We start from the raw sequence: 24,891 nt of genomic DNA on the forward strand, positions 1-24,891 counted from the left end.
AAAAAGCAGAGGTATACAGACATAAATGTACAAAAGAAAACAAGTTATCTTTTATCGCATGCAAGATGAAATGACGATTTCTACCATTCCTTTCGACTTGCAATTAGATTTCGCACTTTGTACTCTTCCTACCCGGTTTCGGTTTCCCCTGTCTTTTCATCCTATCGTTCTTTGTGCAACGTTATAGGGAGTAAAGTTTCACAGGCTTGGAAAACTCTCGCTCGCGTACCGTCGGTGTCGTCGTGTATTATAAAACGAATAATTCGTTACCCCGTTTGTAATACAAGAGAATTTCCATCTACTCGGCAGTTACCTAAAAGCATTCCCACCCCTTCCCCGTCTCTGTACCTTCTTCCCGCGAGACTATAAGAATGTAGGAGCGTGTTTTCTCTATACACAACTGGTCCAAGAGTAACTCTCTTCGATTGCGTTTACCGACGGAAACCCTTTATCTCGCCTCTAGGAAAACGAATTTCAGCATATCAGCTGACTGCCGCGTTGAGCCAACGGATCGATCGTTAGTATGCAGACAAGCTTGCAATAAAAAAGACTCTAAGAGATTTCAAGCAAAGTCTCAATTCCTACTCACTTTCTAATTTCTACTCACTGACGTATTTTTCTACAATCTTATCAGAATAAAAATATAAAATATATACAATAAAAAATATTTTTGGTACTTTTAAACGTTGTTATGCATGATACCATGACGTAATATATGTTATAAGATTCATTTGGCTCGTAAAAAATTATTCATATAGGAAACTGTCATTCATTTGGACTTTTCCTGGATTGTTACGTTTTTCATTAAACAAGACGTACTTACAAAGTTATAGATTTCAACCAATACAAAGAAGCTTTTAATGTACAGAACCTCTGACTATATTTAGAAAATGTATACTTTTATAATAATGAAAAACTGAAATTGCGATTATTTTAATATACTGTGACTCGTTTTATTTTAATTAAAAAATAATAGTAATAAATTTTTTTGCCTTGTAGACTTAACGTCTATTACAAGGAAATTGTCATGGCACACATCGTATCTTAACAAAACTATTATATTTACATGCCAAAGAAAATGTAGGCACTAGCTACTCTTATTTAAATAACTCTTTTCTATCTACCCTTAACCGTTAATCTTTTAAATACAAATTTATTTAATACCTAGTAAATGGTGACGATCAGAATTTGAAAATCGGACTTTTCGAAATATGAATTATCAATAAAAATCTCTTCGCGGATCGAATAAATAGCGTTTTGTACTTCTTTCTTGAAATAGAACGTCCAACTTTAAAATTCCAACGAAAAATGGCTAACCAAAATTTATCACGAGTTCGCTCAGAATTGAAAAAATTTTCTTGCGAAAGAATTTCCAGTTCAAATACGGGGAACGGTTTCCCGATAAAAAGATTCAACGAGCTGAACGGAATGTTGGAATCACCTTCCAGCTGGTAATACCGATAACGGCGATGTAAATGGATCAAGCTACTATCCGGTAATTGTCCTAACCCAGCGAACATTAATGGGTCCGATAATTATCCGACCGATCGAAGAATGATTCTTTTCATTCGTTGGGGTGGGAGGGGTGGTTCAGTAGCCGTGTCGCGTTGCGCCGCTGGAACAACCGTAATTCGATTACGCCACAGAACGAGAAACTTCTTTTGCCTCGGACCTGGGCCGGGGACTTAACAGACTCGGCGAGGTCAACCTTTAGAAACTTTCTAATTGGGTGCTTTTAAGCGACCTGTCCCCGGACGACGCACACATTACCATTTCAAGCTCGCTAGCGGGCTAGCCGTAAGTCATATGCAAATATCGGAAGGCGCTTTCGCTACCGGGAATTCATTAAAACAGAACTGTTAGAAAATAGAATCTCGCCGGCGCGGCACGGTGCAAGATTTTCGAAGCTCCGTATATAAAGCTACTAATAGTTAACTAGACGGAACAAGATTATGGCAACGCTGGCACAGTACAATTCGCCATACTTTCAATTAAAACCTTCCTTGTTTACTGTAAAAAAAGCTGAGTCCACTTTTCCTTTCGACTGTTAATTCCAGAATCACTTCCTTTTTATTAACCAAATGGCAATTTGAATATCTCGGAAAGTTTCGCACGGCGAGGATATTGGACACCGGTGTCGCAACTTCGAGTATAATTATTGTTACTTCTGAATTTGAAGATTCGCTCGACGCAACTAACGTTAACCGTTAAATATTCATAAAGACAGTTACTCCTGATGGCTGTAGTTTGCGCGATACTCAATCGCATTTTAAACAGTCCAAAATTTCTCAGAGACCGCTTGAGTTCAGTGGGATCGTTATTACGGCGAAATTAAATTATACTCCGTACTCTGATTGAGAAATAAGTCAAGTCACTTGCGTTTACTCTATGTAGCATGAGAAACGTTATACCGCTTCTATGATTTCGGTGAACTCTATGTATATTTACGAATTCGGTTACGAATTACAGTTCTCTCAATGTAATTTTTCGAATAATTAATATAATATTGATTCTTATTACAATTTATGATATTTTAGATTCACATATTTCAAAATCGTACGTTTATGAATTATAATCACGGATTGTAAACTTTTTCTCATTTTCCTCTGCTAAGTCTGCTATAGTATTTCCTCTAAACGCATATTTTTAGAATCCACAGCAAGTCATATTATAAACAAATATCAAATAAGAAGAACTTGTTTAATATATGTATATATAGTATTATTACTTGCAAATAATATTCTCAATCGCTTTATCTCCAAGGGGATATCGTGTTAAATAAACAACGTATTCATTTAATAAACAAATATATTTTGGTAAATAAATTAGATTACATCCCAAGAGGTTAAAATTACGTGATGTTTATTTTACGTGATGAGTAAATTAAATCACTTTGTCAATCTAGAGAAATTGACTTGTCACACACGTGGACGTTAAATGAGTCGGGAACCGTTTTGAGTGGCTGGATGTATTCATGACCGTAGGTCCAGCAGAACTGTTCAGTAACTTAAAATTCCTATTAATTTTTTGGCAGATTAAATGCAATCAAATTCGTAACGTAACTAAGTACATCATATCTGAATACAAGTTTAATAAATTTGTTTCACGTTAAAACAGTCTTTCACGAGCGAGATCCATTATCTGTTAAAATCGAAAGCTTAAAACCGTCCGGTTAAGTTGGGACCAATCGATATTGAACCTTCCCACGGAGCGAAAGGCGGACTTTGACCAACCGCGCGACGCGTAGCTAAATTCCGTCGCTTTGATCGTCAGGGTCGGAACGGTAAAGGGTCGATTTTCGTCTGGGCGTCAGGAAACGGTGGCAGGGATCACGACAACTGCAATTGCGACGGTTACACGAACAGCATTTGGACGTTGTCGATCAGCAGCGCGACGGAGAACGGCCAGGTGCCCTGGTACAGCGAGGCGTGTTCGTCCACGCTGGCCACCACCTACAGTTCCGGCTCGTCCGGCGAGAAACAAGTGGTAACGACCGATCTGCATCATCTCTGCACGAGCAGTCACACGGGCACGTCGGCGTCGGCACCGTTGGCCGCTGGTATCTGCGCCCTCGCGCTCGAGGCGAACAAAGAACTCACCTGGCGGGACATGCAGCACATCGTCGTGAGAACCGCGAAACCGGCTAATCTCAAAGCGATGGACTGGGTCACTAACGGTGTAGGCAGAAACGGTCAGTATAAAAGCAGAACAATGATTTATTTTATTTGTAAACTAATTTATTTCGTGGTACTGCTTTCCCTTTCGGGGCTTCAAGGGAGGACTTACGTATCTTTACAAAGAAAATAATTCTGGAACTCAACAGATAAGTTAAAATTACGTGATGTTTATTTTACGTGATGAGTAAATTAAATCACTTTGTCAATCTAGAGAAATTGACTTGTCACACACGTGGACGTTAAATGAGTCGGGAACCGTTTTGAGTGGCTGGATGTATTCATGACCGTAGGTCCAGCAGAACTGTTCAGTAACTTAAAATTCCTATTAATTTTTTGGCAGATTAAATGCAATCAAATTCGTAACGTAACTAAGTACATCATATCTGAATACAAGTTTAATAAATTTGTTTCACGTTAAAACAGTCTTTCACGAGCGAGATCCATTATCTGTTAAAATCGAAAGCTTAAAACCGTCCGGTTAAGTTGGGACCAATCGATATTGAACCTTCCCACGGAGCGAAAGGCGGACTTTGACCAACCGCGCGACGCGTAGCTAAATTCCGTCGCTTTGATCGTCAGGGTCGGAACGGTAAAGGGTCGATTTTCGTCTGGGCGTCAGGAAACGGTGGCAGGGATCACGACAACTGCAATTGCGACGGTTACACGAACAGCATTTGGACGTTGTCGATCAGCAGCGCGACGGAGAACGGCCAGGTGCCCTGGTACAGCGAGGCGTGTTCGTCCACGCTGGCCACCACCTACAGTTCCGGCTCGTCCGGCGAGAAACAAGTGGTAACGACCGATCTGCATCATCTCTGCACGAGCAGTCACACGGGCACGTCGGCGTCGGCACCGTTGGCCGCTGGTATCTGCGCCCTCGCGCTCGAGGCGAACAAAGAACTCACCTGGCGGGACATGCAGCACATCGTCGTGAGAACCGCGAAACCGGCTAATCTCAAAGCGATGGACTGGGTCACTAACGGTGTAGGCAGAAACGGTCAGTATAAAAGCAGAACAATGATTTATTTTATTTGTAAACTAATTTATTTCGTGGTACTGCTTTCCCTTTCGGGGCTTCAAGGGAGGACTTACGTATCTTTACAAAGAAAATAATTCTGGAACTCAACAGATAACAAACATCAATATATACATCATTTTCTAGGGATCTCTTACGATTGTATGAGTCCTTAAATAAAAGCATTCAAATTTTAACTGTTATTAGATAAATACTGTGGAAAGTTTTAGAAATTTTGCAAACCTACTAAAAAAGTTATAACACCTTGAAGTGTTATCTTGAATCACTAAATTTTGATCTCATTTATATAAAAATGTTTTAAAATTGAAATAATACCAACTTCGAGGATATTAATAATATTGTATCTTAAATAATATGATATTATTAAATAATATGATATTATTTAAGATAGATAATAAAAAGTTAGAATTATAGGACTTACAGACAGTTGCAAATCAGGTACAATTCTATCAATAAGTGCCATATATTAGAATATCAAAACTTACACATTAAAACTTGCCTGCTACTTGAGAAGGCACATCGAACGACGTTATAAACCTTATTTTTCCTCAATTTCCAAATTTGTCGCTTTAAATATTGGACGTAACTTTTTACGACGTTTCCTAAACTTTCCCGAGATATCTTACGGTTAACAAAAATAAAAGCTAAAAACAGAAACATAAGAACAATCATAACTACTATACTAACTCTATGAACGAACCACTTAGTATAATTGCCCGTCACCGTCCTATTCTACTACTATTAAAACAAACGATTCTTGTTTACTATTAAAACAAAACGACTCATTCCCATTCTTCTCGTTCTCGTTTATTCTATTTCATACAAAACGAAGGCTTAAAGACTGTAATGCCAATCCGCAACGCTGACTTTTGCCAATTCCTACCTAATCATTGATTTATTTCTAACATGATTAAATTACTTACTGGATAAAAAAGACATTTTAAGTAACATTTTTATTTCTTATTTTGTATTTATGTGAATTTATTTTTCTCCAGTGAGTCATAGTTTCGGCTATGGATTGATGGATGCTGCAGCCATGGTACGTTTGGCCAGGAGGTGGCGGACAGTACCGGAACAACATAAATGCGAGGTTTCTGCACCGCACAACGGCAGGTGAGTCAACGGATTTATAAAATAAGACTAATAAACACCAGAGCACCCAAATAGGAGACTTTCTTCCATCGGAATGTAAGAGAGAAAAACAGAAAGTTGCCTAAAGCATGTTTCCTCTATCATTTGCGGACTCAGCAAAAATACATTGGACGCTTGATCTATTCTTTTATGTAAATGATAAAAATCTATCAAATAATTTAACACTACCAGATAAAATTATTATTTCAAGGTGTTTCTATTAAAATTCTGAAGTTAAATGAATGTGCATACTAAGAATTTCCAAAATCTTAGTTTAACGTTCATTATACATTACATATTTCCTAAAAGTTTATCGCTTCAAATATTGGACATAGCTTTTTATCACATTTCTTAAACTTTTAGCAAAGTCCTTACGGCTCATAAAATCTTAAGAATCAGTATTTTAGCGAAACGTAGTACTATTGTAAAAGCGATATGCAATAGCGATCTATCACTATTTCCGCCACGTACGGTTCGGTTTGCGACGCTCTGATGACGATACACTGATCCTAGGAAATAGCTTTCAGGAGCTCGACACGGTTGATTTAACACGTACGATTCGGCAATCGTTTGCAACGCAAAACGACGAGATTTCGTCGGTAAGAAAAACATAGCAAAGTAATTTTCATAACGACATCGGATAAAATTCGTAGGAACGAGGAAGCGTCGATAAAAATATGAAATTGATGAATTTTCTTTTACCGTTTAATGCGAGTGACCTATATTTGACGGCGCGCGTGTGAATCTATGTTACAGGGCAATACCACCGAAGAGTCAGTTAACTCTGGAATTGCACGTCAAGGAGTGTAGCGGCGTTAATTTCCTCGAGCACGTACAGGTAAGTACTATGTCATTCGCGTTAAACGCCGCGCTAATTAATAGTTTTTCCCGAGAGAAAAGCGTTTCCGTTGCATTCACAGAAAAATTACTCCAAAGTGTGGGAACTTATAAGAAATCAATTCCGAAGAGAAATTTTATTTTGCAATTTTTAATTTAATTCCACGTTGCGTTAATTTAAGCTCAACGTACAAGAAGCTAATTAAAAAATTATTTGAGCATCGTAATTAACGTACGACAGTCTTCTTTTATTTCTACAAACTTTCGCGTGATTGCGTTTGCGACAGGCTAAAGTTACGCTGATGGCTTCGAGGAGAGGTGACCTTCAGATCCAACTTACATCACCTCAGGGTACGAGGAGCGTCCTTCTCGCGAAAAGGCCGCACGACGTTTCGAAGGCTGGTTTCAATCAATGGCCATTTATGTCTGTTCACACTTGGGGCGAAAGGCCGCACGGGACGTGGAAACTTGAAATCCACAATGAGGGTCGATACCAAGGTAAGTCCATTGTGCATTCTTTTTTGTACTCTCCTCTCGTCGCGTACTTTTAATTCTACACACACCGAATATACAGAGTGGTTCACCAGATACTACTACCTCGAGTATCGTCGTTATCATTATTTGTAGCAAAGAATATTTATATATTATTAAGAATGGTTACATATGTTTATATGTAGCAAAGAAAGTTGAATAGTTTCAAGAGAGGCACATTCTGGTGTTGTGAGCTGTTTTGTAGGTGGACGCTTAGAAGAGATATAAAGGTCATCAACATCTTTTTAATTGGGATTGTATACTTATTCGTGCTCTAGTCGATGAAGCTTTACATTCTCTACAAAAAAGTGTTACCCATTAATATCGAGCAACCATTAGCTAAGAAGATATTTAAATTTTCAAAGGGTTAAATCCAATGACTTTATTGTGAGTCGAATGGTTTTTAAATTCGCTAAGCTCACTCTGATCGGCAATTGACAAGATTCATTGAGTTACTTTCAATGGATCGAAGCCCCAGTGCTTTACTCTCAGCGAGATACGTAATAGCTTTAGTTCACTGAGAAAAGCAAATGACCTTGTACAAGTATTAAGACTGCACTTCGGGTCGCTTTTATAGATCCATTAAAGTTGATAGCTGCGTAAACTTCGTTACAGAAAATTTGTCCCCGAACGACGACGCGGCACGGCTCCTCGTATCCGCGAATGCTTAACAGCATCTTTTGTCGTATTAGTCGCGTCTATCTATCATCCTTAGTCATTAACCTGATTATTATTATTATCCTTAACGAGATGTGAATATTAAATATATCGAACGCACTTGTCAATTCATTACTTCATAAAAGTGAGAATAAATGATAACGAGTCACTATTGTTCAAGTTGTATAAATTCTTAAAATCTATCCGGAGGTGAAACTCCTTAGGGCAGGGGTGACAAACTGACCTTTCGCGAGCCACTTACGGCTCTTGCTTCTACTCTCGTCTTGGCTTCTTCTCTTATGTCTGTTTACTTGATGATAGGCTGAGGCACCTTACGTAATCGTTTTTCGACTATTAGATCTCCATTAGCGACGTAAGTGCGTAAGAGAGCACAGTAGATTTAAGAGAACAGTGGCTTAAGGATGTATTGGCTATACAGTCAATCCCAAAAGTTTATGTACCTTAGAAAAACGCATTTTCTATAATTAAAACGAAATCAGACGTCAGAAGAAAGAGTTCTATTTTTAAGAGGAGATTTGAATTCTCTTAAAAAGCACTAATTTTGAGAAAGGGTTTTAAAAGAATAAAAAGAAGTATCACACTATAAGACCTAAAACTTTTCATCGATATGCGCCAAACTTTGCATATGTATACTTCAAGACAGTGTTTCCCAATGGGGCTCCTCAAATCGCCCCCCTGTGGGGCGTGGGCTCTACAGGAGGACAAATTCACACAAAGATGGACCTGTCCAAAAACTTTTCATTACTTTTCTTTTTTATTTGTAACATAATGAGAGTTTCCTTCAAAGCTTTTTGGGGGTTGGGGGCCGAAACTTTTACCTCTTAGAGCCCTTATTGGTCTTAAACCGCCGCTGTTTATGGGTAGCCCGATTGTATAGAATATTCCCATACATTCGACTCGAATTTGATATTTAGGATCTAATTCCATGTTTTGCTCTGAATATGTACATGAGGTTCGTTATTATTAAGTCTAGGGAACCGGTAGACGTAGAACAAAGTCACTCCTGCCTTAAGAAACAAACCCACCATCGGGATCTTTGGGGCTCCCTTTGGGAATTCGCGGCCCACAGCTAGCCCGCGCTCCAACACCTACCGGTACTAGACCAAGTACTATCTTATCGTCTCATCTCGGAAGACATAAAGGGAATTCTCGTAAACCGTGCACATGGGACCGCGTAAGCCGTCGCATTACCCCTCTGAGGGCATAATTCGATATTCGAGGCTTGTTACCTGGGCGATGCGCACGACGGTATTCAACGCGGGTGTCCCAGCGATGATGCGCCAGGGGAGGAAGTTGACCTTGCGTCTTGCGGAACCGTCAGTACCGCTTCGCGTTCGAGATCCCGTTAAAGCCGATGTGCGCGTTAAACTTCGAGTTACTGGAGGAGTCGGTGCGTGGCTGCGGCTTACGGCCCGATGCATCCACGCGCGAGATAATACGTTGCTCTATTATGTCGGCTAATACGCAGGCTACATTCCAAGTACAGGTATTCAAACCATTACACGCCGTGTTTACGTTGATTCCTTGTATAATACATCGCTCCGAGGGACCCGGTTCGTCGCTGTCCGAACACACAATATTGTGCTTAACCCAGGCGCCGCAGCTGTTGGTCGCTAATCATTTTCCAAAGCCAGTCGATAAGCATCGCTTGGTAATGTGTATCCGTGGAATTTCTCTAACTCGCAAATATGAATTGTTTCATTCTTGTGTAGTAACAGAGAAATTACTTAATTAGGTTAGATTAAATAATTTTGTAAACAAAGTAATTGACAAATATTTTTAATGTAATGAATGTTTAATATTGATAATCACTGATACTATAACGAAACACTCTCCGATTTTTTGCTGCCACCCGCTCGACGAACCCGGGAACGTGTTCATCAGGTCGCGCGACGCTCCACGAATGGGCGTTGATATTTCACGGAACGTCGACGCTGCCCGATCGGACGGAATACGCGTTGTACAATCCAGCTGGGATCGGCATACCCCGAAGACCGTTCGTAAAACCGCGCGAGACTATATTTTCGAAAACGCAAAATTCCTTGACGAGCGTGAAGAGCAAGCAGACCCAGCATAAGACCGAGAAATCGGGCAGTCTGAGCCCCCCGTACGTGGTGAACGCGCAGATACAGTCGCAGAGGAAGGGCAAAGTACGCGGTCAGCACAAGAACGGAAAATCGGCCAATAAACCAACGCCAAAGCCGACCGTGCAAACGTTACGGGGTTTAAACGCTGCCCGAGGGCCAAACGTAGCCGGCGAAGTTCGCCTGGTCACGTCCAGGCCTCGAGGAAGAAGCACGCCGAGTCCCATCGTCACTACTACCGTCACTACCACCGTTGTTCATACAAGTCCCGCCCCAACGACAATTCCGACCACAAGACCGAGCAGCAGGCAAAGGATCATCGACGTAGTGACCACCTCGTCGCTTCAGAGGGGTTTAATCCTGCTGGAACCGCCGCCGAAAACTGTTATCAACCAAGTGCCGGCGATCTTCCAGCAGTATCCGAAAATTCAACAGCTCTATCCTCTCTATCCCGTGTACGCTGGTGTTAGAGGTGCTGGACAGCACGCGACCAGGGCTAAGGGCCTTGACTTGCTCCAGGATGAACAGTTCGATTCGAAAAACTGGGACAAGGGTATTCTTCGTTTTAGCTCACGTCGGTCCTTCCTTCGTTGCACTCATAATCGATCCGTGGATGATTTTACTAACGTAATTAACCGTAAACTCATTGAAGTAGTTTAGAACTATTAAAATGTACATCCACGGATACGAGTTTATTTTATTGCATCCGGCCAACGTAGTAAAATGTGTACGATAGAAGTGCATCCATGTTTATAGTATAGTATGCGATTTTTATCCAATTTTAGTTTTTCCATGGCCTTATAGGTATTTTCATTGCACTTCTCATTGTCGTTGTCGTTGTTATCAAGGTTGTATGAGCCATAAGTTTAAGGAATGTCATTAAATTAAAAGCTATGTCCAATATTTGAAGCTATGAACTTTTAGGAAAAATGATATTTACATAAAAGTAAGGTTGGGTTAGGTTAAGTTTTATAGCATTGTTCGACGTGTCCTTGTGAAGTCATAGACAAGTTTTAACGTATAATTTCTAATATTCTAATATATCATTTTGACACTTTATCATAGGATTCAACTTGTCTACATTTTCTAAAGTCTTATAATTCTTACTTTTGCTTATTTTTTACTATCTTAAATAATATCATCAAAGTTGACATTATTTCAACTTTAAAATATTCTTAAAACGTAAATTTAAGGGTTCATACAATCTTAAGCTTTTTTATTCGAATTGTCTTTGCAAAACAACATTTCTGCATATTCTCATTAATCTTCCTTGCTTATTGAGAAATAGAAGATAATCTCAAAGTCCCAATTGATTAAAAGCAATCATAATTGTTAACAAATAATTTGCCTTCATTAACACTACACATTTGTTTTCGTAATATTTGTGTAAAAATTGTTACCACCTTATTTTCGTCTGTTTTCATCGACATAGCTTTCTTCTATCATATTAGGAGTCCTAGCTTTTAAAGTGCAGCCACGAAGTTGTTAAAAGTAGACGCAAGCAAGCTGTACATTCGGCGTTTAATCAAAACTTGCAGTGACTTCGCTCCTACGCTTTTCCCCTGCATGAGATTCGCTTGTATGCACGAAAATATGTGTTCCGTAGACATGCTTTTAAACAGCACATAGTTCAGAAAAATTTAATTGTTATCTACAGCAAAATGCTGAAAATATTTTCAGCTTATTACAATAGGTGGTTATTTAAGAAAATTAATTTGAATCTCATTGTGCCATTTGATCGCAACAAATAAATAATTATATTTCCTATTTTTTATATTTTTTATCCTTTGTTTTTATGTATTCGAATCGTGAGACGGCATTTTGTTCAAACATCTGCGATTTTTTCCGTGCTTTGAAAAATCTTAACACGCGCAGCTTTTACATCCTGAATCCGTGTACCCGGAGAACGATGATCCGCGGATCATGTTGCTCTATTATAACAGCAATAACGGTGTTCGATTTCCCATTGACCACTAACATTTCCGCTTCACAAACGTTCTTTTTCCAGTTCTCCTGCAGTCCATAAAATATATTTAGGTGTCACGATGCTCGCATAATTCAGTACTCGCCCGTATAAACCTGAAGCTCTATTATTGCCAATAAATGTAAATTGTGATTACCTAAGATACACAAAATGTAGACAACGAATACATATATAAATCTTGTGTGAATTCATAAAAAAATACCGCATTTGACGTCATAATTTATATAATCATAAATCATGATCATAATCGCAATTTAAATACAATCGCACACAATTGATTAGTTTATGTATATTGATTGAAATTAATAATCATCAAGCAGGTTATTAATATATTTCGTTACATCAATATTTCATTTCTTTGGAATAGAACAACCCATTTCTTGTCTCCAATCGTTCACACGGTATAAGAATGAAATTCTCCAAACCACGTCCCTGACGCCTTATCAATTTCCTGTCGAGCAATGATATTGACACCACTGTTCGCTTCCTTCGTTTCTACCTATCAATGTAAGACCACGTTCCTCGAACTACTCGTATAGAACTCGATGAAACATGTGCGCGAACGAACGTAGACACCGCACGGACCCACAGGATAATGCAAAGTGCACTCGGCTCGTGCAAAGTAGATCTAACCCATCTGTCGGTGTTAACATTGAGAAGACAAAGGAGGGCAGGCATCGCGTTTCAAATCACGGGTTTATTTAAAATTCTCCAGGCTCATTGCAAATGTGGGATATACAAATGATTGATAACAGCGTGTGCAGCTATTACAACATGAAAATCAGTACGTGTCTCGAAGAAGGAGTTTAAAGAAACAAGGAATCTTTCCAGTTTTAAATTATCCACCCATCTCATTTCGTTATTAATATCCTGTCGTTTCGACTGAAAAGGCGGCCGTAAGATTGTAATCGGGGGTTGCAAATTGTGCTAAATTATTTCCGACAATTTATCGTTCTTGTGAATGGGATTTCATCGGGATAGACGAATGGGACGCAGATAAATCGCGCTTCGAAGATAAATAATTCTGATCCCGACCTCTCTGACGATTCTTCCATTATTTTATATTATTTTACTACAAATAATTGATTTAGTAATCAATTCTTGGTACCACTTTTAATTCACAAAAATCTTATGAAGATAGTTTTTTTAAAATATCTCTATATGTGTATGTAAATATTTTGTGTGAAAATAGTACGTACGTATATCTCTTATAACTCTTTACTGTAAGCACAAAGCTTGTTATTTTCTTGTCAACTGTGCAAGAATATTAAGTTAAGTCTATATGTAGGCACATAGATTTTTATTCAAGCACGAATTTCGTTACGTTACCACACTTGTTATTAATTTTATGTACAGCGTAAGCCGTAGTGTTGAAGTATGTTGGAAATATTTTGTAATAATCATCTGCATCATTATCTGTGCGAATATTTTAATTTAAAATGAATAATGAAATTTTTTATTTGATGCTTGTGAAATTTGTTCGTATCTGAAATTGAAATTTGGATTTTCAGCATGCTCCAGTGTGTTTCATAATTGATTACTTCTAAATACCCTACCAGTACATTTGAACATGTTACGTGTTTTTATGTTTAATAGAAAGCTGAGTACAAAATTCTTTTGGTGCTTTCAACATGATTGAATGTTTTTACATCAAACATTTACTTTGTTTCCTATTATTTAATCCCTTTCATGAGAAAAGAGAATCGCAAATGAAACAGAGTTTATAGCCGCAGAATAATTTTCTAAATGAATCTTTTCGAACACATTATCTCGCTGTTTAAACTGTTAAAATGCAATGGGTAAAAGGTCAGTTTCATAAACGCGATTCTCTTTAGCCAAAACGCGCAATTTGAAACGTCGAAATGATGTTCCAGACGCTTTGAGGGAGTTCAAGCTGGTGTTCTACGGTACGGAAACGTCGCTTGAGTTCGACGACGACCTGGACCAGGACAAATTAGTGCCACCTATCAATCATCAGGACGTTGACCAGGACAACACAGCGATCGGCGTAAGGCACAACATCGTGGACACGGAGGGCGACCCGTGGACAGGTAGCCAACAGGTAGAACGCGTCTCCCACCCGGAGGTGCAGAAGCCGACGACCGAGAACCAGACCAGCAGCGGTTGCAGCAGCGTGGATCCCGGGAACGGCAGGTGCCTAGGTGGGTGCCTCATTCTACTCCTTCTAGCCTACCTGCTAAACTGCTGGGAGAACCAGTCGGCCAGGTGGCGGAGACCGGCGAGTGTTCAGGACGAAAGTGAACGGCCAGAGGTGAACACCTTCGGTTCAGCTTCCTCGAGCGCGTCGTCGTCGTCGAGGTTAATCGTGTTCGAGACGGACGCGACGATCCCAGGCTCTTCGGTGGCTACCGGGTGTTCATGATAATTATCCCGTGAACAATCGACACCTGCCTAGACACACGATTTTAAAAATCGTAGAAAAGAAAAACGGTGTCGGGAGTTTATTGCTTGAACATTGCTGTGTTGTGATTTCCTAATCGCGGCGGAGGATCAGAGTCGACTGTCCTGTCCACTTGCTTTCTCCTTAGACGCTTTTCCGCCCGTCCGGAGAAAGGACTCTCCTCGAGGATGTGCTGAACATCGAGCTTAAAATGTCCTAAGGGTTTCACCGGCCCGATCGCTCACTAAAAGTGTGCACGTGTCGACGGTTTGCCGCGAACCAGCGCCTGTCGGTTCGATTTCCATGTTCGCATACCAGGAACAAATCGCTGCTTGTTCGAAGGCGAACCGTTCAAGCGACGTGCACACGTAAACGTCGTTCTAGGGTTAGGATTAGTTCAATTAAGTGTCGTCTACGAGAGACTTCTGTGACTGGTATGCGTGTAGAAAGGATCATCTGGACTTTCGAGAGAGGATCATTGAAAACTTCGCTCGTAACAGATTATGGAACTGGGATTGACTTAGTGGGTAAAACGATCACGGAGAAAATCGATTTCATAATATGATTCGAGGTCATGGAACGTCTGCGTGTTTATACTTTTAAACGTGTTCTTTCTCGGATTTTTCATAGATGAATTATTCAAAACGGGTGCTCGAATCCTGAGAACGACAGCTACGAAGGATACACTTCCGACAATAATTTTCATTCAATTGCATAATCAGGAGGCGAGTACTTCCGGTTAGAAGTATCTCTCCACTGTTCAATTTTCGATTGCTGAAAGACTTAACGTGTTTTGCTTTTTAAAATACCTCGGTTTTATTTATAATGCTAGCAGTACATTCTCGCCGAGGCAAGTTTTTTCAATTTGAAGTTCGTTTTTAATTATGTTGATGAGGAAGGATTAAAAAATGTTAATAAATCCACGTCTCATTTTTTCAGTGCTCAACCTGACACTGATGTGGTTGGATTTTGACGTTTCAAATCAAAATAATTTTAACCTACGTAATAAGAACTAATTATTTTACAATCGAATGTGAATAAAAGTTGGAAATATTAACAGCATATAAATAAATAAAATAATAACGCCCTTCATATATTTCTGTTTTTACTTGTTAATTTCTTATTTATTGTAATTATCTTTATAACTGGATAATGATCTAATTTACGTGTTTCATCATTTATTTCTCTTTGTTTCGTTATCCAATTAGCTTTTAGCTTACACTCCCTTGGAAAAAGCAGATTTCCACTTCTTTCTTTCTTTGAAAATATTATTTATTTGAATGCATATTTCCTTATGCTTCGTTTTAAAAATGTAATTAAAATATAAAACAGTATTAATGTAGGATTGAGTTGTTCAACTGATCTTACAGAAAATCTGTTGGTTTTTAATCCAACATATTAATCGAGCTTTAAAAAATTGAGACATAGATTTATTATTACTTTCCAGACTTATCCACATCAACGCAATAAAAAACGAGCCGAGAATCATTATTGTTCTAAGCTGTACTCGCATCGCTCGCCTCCCCTTGTCTTATTGAATTGTTTTTTTTATTAGGGGGCTCGCAAACTTGAGAACATCCATACCCAGTTACGAAAGTATAATAATTCCGCGATTCGAGACAAGCACCTAGCATTTGCCTCGGTAAAAATCCCGAAGAGACGTTCAGCGTGCACTGCTGGCATAACAATTGATGACAGAAAAAACCGAAATAGACGATTCCGTGAAAATAAAGTCAGATTTAAAAACAATTGATCTCGATTTTCTCCGTGAATAAGAGAGCAAAATTCTGATTTCATTTCGGTGAGAGTAACCACGTTCGATACGCCGTTCCGTGTTAGATAATTCGGTAACGTCCGACACATTTTTTACGAGAAGAGGAGCCAACCGCGAAACTGCCAGTACGAGGAAGTCGATTCCTCGCAAAATTTTTCGTGCGCCAAGCGAACCTAGAGAAAAATAACAAATTGCCTCGCGTAAACTCTGTCTATATAAACGGAGACGTCCGAGCCAAAAATGTCTCTGAAGGATTATTTTTTTTAATATTCAATTACAATAGTTGTATACATGAACATCGTATGATCAATCAAGCTGTTACTAGTAGAGATGTTATAAATAGGTGCATTTTCAAACACGTCGTGAATACCAGGATAGTAAAATGAGTTTACAAAGGTTGAAATTTTATATGCAGATTATACATTCAATATAATGAAGAATTGTGGTAATCAGTCACATGTACATAAGGACAGAGGTGATCAGTTAGGCCCCAAGTACCTGTGAAAAATAAAAAAAATTAAACTGGTTTGTAAAATATAAAAATATTTTTACAGGTAGCTTATATAATATAAAACTCTGTCAGTCAACTGTTTGATAGAACAGCGTTCATTAGTCAGTGAAAAAAGAACGAAGTACAATTGAGAGAGGATAGAATTGTTTTTATTTTAAGTTTCAATAATGTTCAAATTTAATTACAATTAATTATTAATATTGTTTTAACCTTATTAATGTTCGATAAATTTAATCATACATTTAATAATTGATAGATATAAAATTACTGAACCTCAGGTAATAGACCAAACTTCTATGTATGATACTGTAGAAAAAAACAGAGATTTAGTTTTATTTTTCATAAATAATTCAAGCCTGACTGACCACCCCGTCCTTACGTATATTTGACTGACTATACTATAATTACTGTGACCATCTGTTCTNGACATATACAATTTCACTTTTTCTAAATTCATTTTACTGCCCCGGTATTTGAAAGCGCAGCTATAACACCTGTCCAAATAACGGTTTGATTGACCATGCCATTTTAAAAAAGGATTTAAGAAATGCGAAATGTTTTATTTCCGAATACAGAATACCGGAGATAGCTCAATCTTTCCCAGACTGACTCTTTGTAAGTCCCAGACTCATTCAGGACTTCCCGGGGTTTTAGAGGGTAACCCTACAACGTCGTATTATCGGTCCTCCTCTAAACATTGTAGCCCGACGTTTAGGCATAAGGAATGCATCGGGGTCCTCTTGACGAAACGACTCTTGTAACTTTGTTTCACTTACACCGTGTTCATCTACACCACTACTATAACAAAATGTTAAAAATCTAGTCTTTGTCATTTCAGAGACCTTTTTGACTCCGAGTTCTCGGACTAATAGGCGTTGCCATCCTGATCGGTAACCCGTAAAGGTCTAGCCCCACTGACGACACGACAACGACATTTTGAGTTTTTTGAGGTGGTGGGGCGGCCGAGCCAGTACACGTAGCCAATACGGTACTGGCACGGCCGCCCCACCACCTCAAAAAACCCAAATTGTCGTTGTCGTGTCGTCAATGGGGCTAGACCTTAAACCGTATCGCGTTCAGTTTCCTAAACATCCGGCGTAATTGCCAAACGCTACTCGACTGCATTATAATCCGTTCATCGTAACCGATGAGATAATCTAGCTGTTTCGATTTCGAAACACGACTCATACACGATTAATATATTTGACTATTACAGTGTGAGTTAACAGCGAGTAAAAATTGAAGATTCGTTCGTTAGTCATCTATTAATTCGAAAGAAAATCGTGCTAGCTAGCAGTTCGTCAGATATTAACTAATACCTGCGGGTAAAATTCACCCATCCAACGTTTCAATTATTCTACTCTTGCTTGCGATTCTGTAACAGTCGTGCGGGTTTTACCCAATCGACTATAGTACACTAGTTTTATCAAACTTTTTTCATCTCTCCGGATTGTGTGTACTCACTTTTGACTTTCACTGTGGTTAGGAGTACCTATTAATCGGTTCGTGCGTTCAACGCTGAAACTCTTCCTGCATTGTACACAGGTCGAGCGAAATTCAACAATAATTAGAAAGAAAGGAACAAGTCTAATACCGAGGATTATTTCAAATGATTTCAACGTGTCTGCATAGTAACAATAGATGTGTTTTCACAGAGTATCGATTGACGAAACGACCGAACCTGTTCCAGACAGGCAAGCAGACAAACAAAACGAGAGTGTTCCCTTTGCATTCTCCCTTTCATCTATTCCCGAAACGTTTCACTTTTATGTCTATGTCTCTTCAGGTCTGCGTGTACTCGTTCCTGCCTTTTCTCTGTCCGCCTCTTCTTCTTCTTCTTCTTCGTTAACGTGTTCCTTTCTGTCAAAAGTTTCTCTGTTAACTTTGCTTAACCGGCCCGAAGTGGGAGAGAACGCCAGCTGGGGCCATCAGCACTGCCGAAAATAAAAAGGTTACAGAGCGTTTACAATCTCTCGGGCAGTTACGATGCCGAGAAGAAGATACATAAGACGCGAGAGTACACGTTTACCTAACAGCGAGACCCCACGCCAGCTCTGTTCAATCTCAAACAGAAGCCAGTTTCCGAGAAACGTCGTGGAAATTCTCGAAGGAACGTAATAAACTCAGGAGAAAGGAAATTTTCACAGACATTTATATTCGGAGATCTTGGATGAAACAGGAATATTTTCAAACGTTCTGTAATTCTTTAGCTCTCGGATGATTAGCGAATACCTACTTGACGAAACGAGGACTGATATTGCACAAAGAAAAATTATTTAAGATAATGCGTATTGGTGCCACGGCCGGTTCTGGCAAACGCAGTCGGAAAAACAATTAATTGCGTAATTTATTGAGATCAAAGAAAATTGAAAATTTCATAAACGATATGGTCGACAACAATTGATTAAAACGTTTACAGTTTCGTTTAAAGCCGAACTGGGGCGTCGGAAGAATTACATACAGTGAAGAGCAGAACTGAACACACGCTATTTAAAATTGAATAACTTTCGTAAAACTTTTGTTCAATTTTTTCGTAGTCTTTTGTTCACGTATTGTAATAAACTAATCCTCTTGACTACTCAAAAAGACTCAGGTTATTTGGTCCAATTTTAAAAAACTTATTCAATTTTAAATAGCGTGTGTTCAGTTTTGTTCTTAACTGTAAGCTTTGTCGAAGCGTGAACAAATAGAATGACTATTGGTCGTGGTATAATCGGGCCGATAAAACGCGATGAGTTTCGTGCGTGCGTGATCCGGCAAACGTATGATAAAACATAAATAAATAAACCGTGAACGAAATCGACTAAATAAACTATGAAACAACTATCTATAATGTGTCCCGTTAAATTTTATAACTCGCAAATATCCGAATGAATTATTCTTAATTCGATGAATTAATTTAAACTCTGTGTTCAGTGGAGGAAACAGATTGGCCGTACTTATAAATTATAAATTGGATGATCGCGAATAGAAATTGAAGAAACGAAAGGTATATTATCTTTTAAAATGAATTTCGGAATTGGCAAATCACGACGAATGGATCTAGAGATGACTCTAAATATTGTGTTCAAGAGATGAACGTGGAGGCAGGGTAGAAATGATATTCATTCACAAGGAGCATCGTTTATGTTCCTTGAATTGAACCTCTTGTGCTTCCCGTTCACATTTACAGAAACGATGTTCCTCCTACGAAATAAAGTGGGCTCCACGGTTTCGGGCCGCGTTTAACTGAATTTCGCGAGCGAGAACACGCGCGCACGGCCCGGGGTACACGCCGGCGAATTTCGTTACGCTCTATTAACGCTTGTGAAAATCTCGGATTTTCGTTTCAAGACGAGTGAATAAAACGTGAAAAGGCAACGCGGTCGCTTTGATCCTATCGAAATTTAATAAAATTAATTATCGCGTTTAGACACGGCAGAAATTTTAATTAAAACGCTGCCTCTCGAGGAGGAGGGGAGAGAGAAAGAGAGAAAGAGAAGGAGAGAGAGAGAGAAAGAGAAAGACAGTTAAAAACCATTTCAGTTCTTACAGTTCGGATATTAAATAAATTTATGTACAGATAAAATATACGTACATATTTTAATAGAGTTAAATCTAAAATGATTGGAGACACGCTTGATCAGATAATATTAATTTGGAAGAGAGATTTCAAAAGCTTAAATATTTAATTCTTCCGAGCTAAATGTTTAATTCTTAAGAGTTACAATTTGATCGGAAAACAACGAGTACATATCGTTAATATCTTTTAGGAAGGAAAAAAATTTCGAGGGAATAAAGAATTCGGCACGCGAGGATGTTCGGGGCCGAAAGAAATTTAATGGCCACCCGGGCGATAAGGCATAAAATCTAAAAAAGACAACTGAGCCAGCAAAAGTTGCGGAATGACCCACTTTGCCGATAATTGGCATCGTTGGCGGTCAGCCACAAAGAGTCGAATGGTAAATACTAATGACTCTCCCCTTCTCCCTCGGCCGCCCCTCGGCCCTCTCGTTGAATAGAAAACTCGACGACGTAAAAGTTTAATTGCTCTGATTAAGATTCGAGCTCGTCACGTCACATGGGACACGAAAATCGGCTCGAATTTCTCTCTCCTCGTTTAACGTATTCTTCCGCGAGTTTCATCACATATCCATTTTTAATCTTTAGTAACAATAATAATATCGTAGTTTAATTTATAATATCGTTGCTTTAGATATCGCGAATAATTAATTAATCATTGTGATTAAATGTTTCGAAATTTTGTATCGCTTTGCGCAATACTGAAAATTAACCGTCTTCCTTTCTATCGTCGAAAAGTATAATCGATAAGTGGACGCAGAAATTGCGTGTATACCATTTAATGTTATGTATTCTGTCAGCACTTAATCGTCGTCTGTGATTGAATCTGACACGTTCTTACACGCATTGCTTCCAACGAGTTCGCAACTCAAGCGATTTTACCTGCTTCCTTCAATATTCTTATTATTCCTCGAATCCCTGTCAATTGCAAACGACATTTAAAGAAGAGGAAAATGTGTAAACAACTTTACACGTTTAAGAAAATCTCTATTTTACTTATTTCCTTCAATATTATTTTCATTTCTCTAATCCCTGTCAAATGCAAATGACATTTAAAGAAGAGGGGAATGAGTAAACAATTTTACACGTTTAAGGAAATCTCTATTTTACTTCCTTCAATATTATTTTCATTTCTCTATTACCAGTCAAATGTAATTCGACATACGACATTTAAAGAAGAGGGGAATGAGTAAACAATTTTTTGTGTTTAAGGAAATCTGTCTTTCGTGTGTAATAATCAAATTCACACACATTAAACACCTCTCAAAGATGTTTTCCTAAATGCCTAACAATCTCTTTTGTCGAGTACGTAACCTTCCTTCTTACTTTATTATTTTTCTATATCAAGAATGGTTCCTTTGTTCCTTTCAAAGCGTACCGCACTAGTGATAATAATATATTTTTTATTAGTGATAGTAGACATGTTTAAGTCGAGGTTGTCAATTGTTATCATTCGGTTTATCGCCTGTCTCGCAGTAGCAGCGCCAGCAGCACCGTTTATTTGTTATACGTTGTTATTTGTACATATACATATATATTGCCAATCATATCAGCCGGATGCTGCACAATAGTGTCGCGCGATAAACAACCAGCCGTTATTGACCCTTTTCCCTCTTTTAAATGCGGGGCATTCAACGCGACACGCACTATCAAGCACATATCATTTTTATCGCCAGAGGTATTTTCTATATTGAATTAGAGCTGGGTTTTTTTCACGTGGGACTTTTAACCTTTCCCGGTTAACGAAGCTGGCCGTGAATTTTTTTTGGGGATAAAACTCGGGATTCATCCCGCTTTGAATTCCCATTGACCGATTGATCGAATTTTATTACCTGATCCTATCAGTCTTTCACGTTCAACATCCGCGTTTCACCCATCGCCAGATTACAATTAGCTCTTTCAATTTTCGTTGATAAACTTTCGCATAGATATTCGTTAACGATGTCAAAGTAAACGCGCAGAAACTGAATTAGAATATTCTGTTAAATTACATTATATATTTCTTCCACAACGGCCGATAGTTTTGATTCTACCAGATTTGTAGAGCCAGCAAACTATTTCAAGTCATTTATGAAATACAAATCTCGTTAAAAGTGTTTCGTGTGCATCGTGGACGTAATTAAAGGTAATTAATGATACCCTCTGACGCGATATTTTAGTTTAACACGGCAAACTTATCGTTACCTTCAAATCGCTGGGAAATTCCTCGCTAAAAAAAGTATAATATGTAATTAATACTAACACAATGAAGTTGAAAGGTGGCGATAATACTGTCTATAAGTATAATTGTTAATCTTATCTAGTTTCGTATTACGACACATAGTTAGACAATTTGTTAGTTAATCAGTTGACCACGAATAAGCTAACGAATCTGTGCAGAACCCTTTCTTTCCGTTGCTTCTTTATTTACAATTTCCCCCTTAATAATTTTCCAACATGATTGATAAAATAACAAGCTGTCATTTTATGCTTCCTTTATAGCGTTTAGTATAATATAAATTGCATAATGATTTCGCAACAGAAAGGGTCGAAATAAATTAAACAATCTGTACTTACGGAAATTCCAAGTAGTTACCATACGCACAAGCAGTTCCTCGAAATACTCTCCTTTTGGACGTTCGCGAAATGCGATACCTTCATTAACGTTCGATTTAAGTACGAATGGGAAAGAGATCGTACGAGGAAACACGTTGTCAATTGCATGAGACGAAGCAATAAAAACGCTGCCATGTATAATATATTAAATTATATTAACAAACTTGGATAATTTCTTTTTCCCGAAAAAGAAAATTCGTTATATGTATAATACATTCGTTGAACTTTCAGTCGCGTGTACTTAGACACGAGTTATGGAATGTGATCATCGTTTGGTAATCAGTTGAAAATAATACGGTTCCAATTATGTTTGTATATTATTTAGCTCTTAATTTATTAGTTGTGTATTTATAACATATAATCCGGATGTGTAATTGTATAAAAAAAAGACACCGTACGTAATGGGCATCAGCTTACAGATAGTATAACAAATAAATATTACTAAACTCGACGTTATTTATTTTATCGTGTCTTATAATCATTTCATGTTGTTAAAGGCTTGCAATTCTTCTACACGCCCGCTATGGCAATTATAGAGAATACTCGTTACATTAATTGTCAAATTATTACAACACGTTAGGATGTTGCATGAAATGTTTTACGGAATTGCCTTTAGACAATCAGAAAACTGATTCTTAATTATAACAAAATGCAAATTTTAAATAATTTCCACTGTTAAATTTTCACCACTGTTCTGTGCCATTACGTATGCGCTTTTACCAAACTCTCTATAATCCACGGCGAACTTTTAATTTAACCGAATCACATGTACAATATTGTAAAATGTAAAATCTCGCTAATTAGTTTTGTTTACCAACCAGAACGATTCTTCCCCGAAGCATCGTACGAAAGCGAAGTAAAAAGTTTGGTTTATGGAGGGTTCATTGCGTGCCGTTAGAAATGTATAATAACTGTGTATATACGAGATTCCGATACGAACCAAGCATACCTACGCGGAATAATTCAACGATCAAAGTTAATCAGTTGTCGCTCTTTCGACGTTAATTTTCCGGAAGAAGTGAAAATGAAGATTGCGCGAGGTGTAGCTAATTTTCTTTTTTAAATTAAGAGGAACAATAAATGTATTTTGTATGCGTTTGCTACAGACATTTCACGAAGCGTTCCACAGTAAGAAATATAAAGAAACGCCAATTTTTAGAATGTATCGATGAATCTATTCTTGAATCACGCGGAAAGACTTGTTCTCTCCGGATCCGAAGGAAAAACTTAAATCTTGCACACCTGTCGTACGAAATAAAATCTTTGATATTTTATCAAAGCTCGACTACCCAAGAGGTTTGCCTCGCTGTAAGAAAAGATATGTTGTCTCAAAGAGAGAAAATCGAGGAAAGGATATACGGCGAGCGAAAAAAGGGGGATCGCGAAGATAGAATTGAATGGACTCCGGTCGAGTTCGAATCCTATGGAAACGAAAGTAAAACGTTGATCTTATACCTACGCGTTAATACATAAAATTCGGTTATTTACGATAAGAGTCAATTATTCTAATCAGCGTGCGAAGGAGTTTGGTTGCAATGCGAGATGTGGGAAAAAATGAATTGGTGTAAACGTGGATACTAAAGTAGGATTTTGGATGTGTTTCGATTCGTTCAAGTGTGAAAAGTATCTTCCAAGGTGTACAATACTTCGGGCGACACGGCTGGACAGCTGAATCTCCGATTAATTTTCATTTCAAATTCATCGATATTTCAATTATTCAATAATTCCGAACAGTAAGCTGCTAAAATTGTTACATATTTATGATCACATTATTCTTCAATCTATATTTACTTATTTTCTTTTAAAGATTATTAGGTACTAACGTATTACACAATGTAAAAGTATTGCAACGAGTCAGAATGAAAAAATTTGTGAAGCAGAATATGTGATAAGGATTATAAAAACGGGCTAATATCGCGGTTATCATTAAGTACTTAAATCACATCTTAATATTCTTAATACAATCGATTTCCACCTAGTGTTCGTATGACAATAACTATACTTCGCGTGTTACGAACAAGATAAATGTTGGCTCGAGGAAAAACTATTTGTATGAATTTTAATCAACGTGAAAGTATTATGTTAAGCTTA

The 24,891-nt window shown here is 38.2% G+C and overlaps 1 protein-coding gene across 1 annotated transcript in view; it reads left to right on the top strand.

Moving 5' to 3' along the window:
- Nucleotides 1–24,891, top strand: part of LOC108621912 (furin-like protease 1, isoforms 1/1-X/2) — a 39,624-nt gene that overhangs the window by 6,039 nt on the left and 8,694 nt on the right. The window contains exons 6-11 of the mRNA XM_026811093.1: nucleotides 3,274–3,691; nucleotides 5,709–5,826; nucleotides 6,601–6,682; nucleotides 6,969–7,179; nucleotides 9,775–10,527; nucleotides 13,833–14,120. Coding sequence (XP_026666894.1) covers nucleotides 3,274–3,691; nucleotides 5,709–5,826; nucleotides 6,601–6,682; nucleotides 6,969–7,179; nucleotides 9,775–10,527; nucleotides 13,833–14,120 — 1,870 coding nt within the window. The remainder of the gene's footprint in view (nucleotides 1–3,273; nucleotides 3,692–5,708; nucleotides 5,827–6,600; nucleotides 6,683–6,968; nucleotides 7,180–9,774; nucleotides 10,528–13,832; nucleotides 14,121–24,891) is intronic.

The sequence above is a fragment of the Ceratina calcarata genome, unplaced genomic scaffold, assembly GCF_001652005.2.
Source record: "Ceratina calcarata isolate Rehan_Ccalc_2016 unplaced genomic scaffold, ASM165200v1 scaffold188, whole genome shotgun sequence".
Taxonomy (NCBI): Eukaryota; Metazoa; Arthropoda; class Insecta; order Hymenoptera; family Apidae; genus Ceratina; species Ceratina calcarata.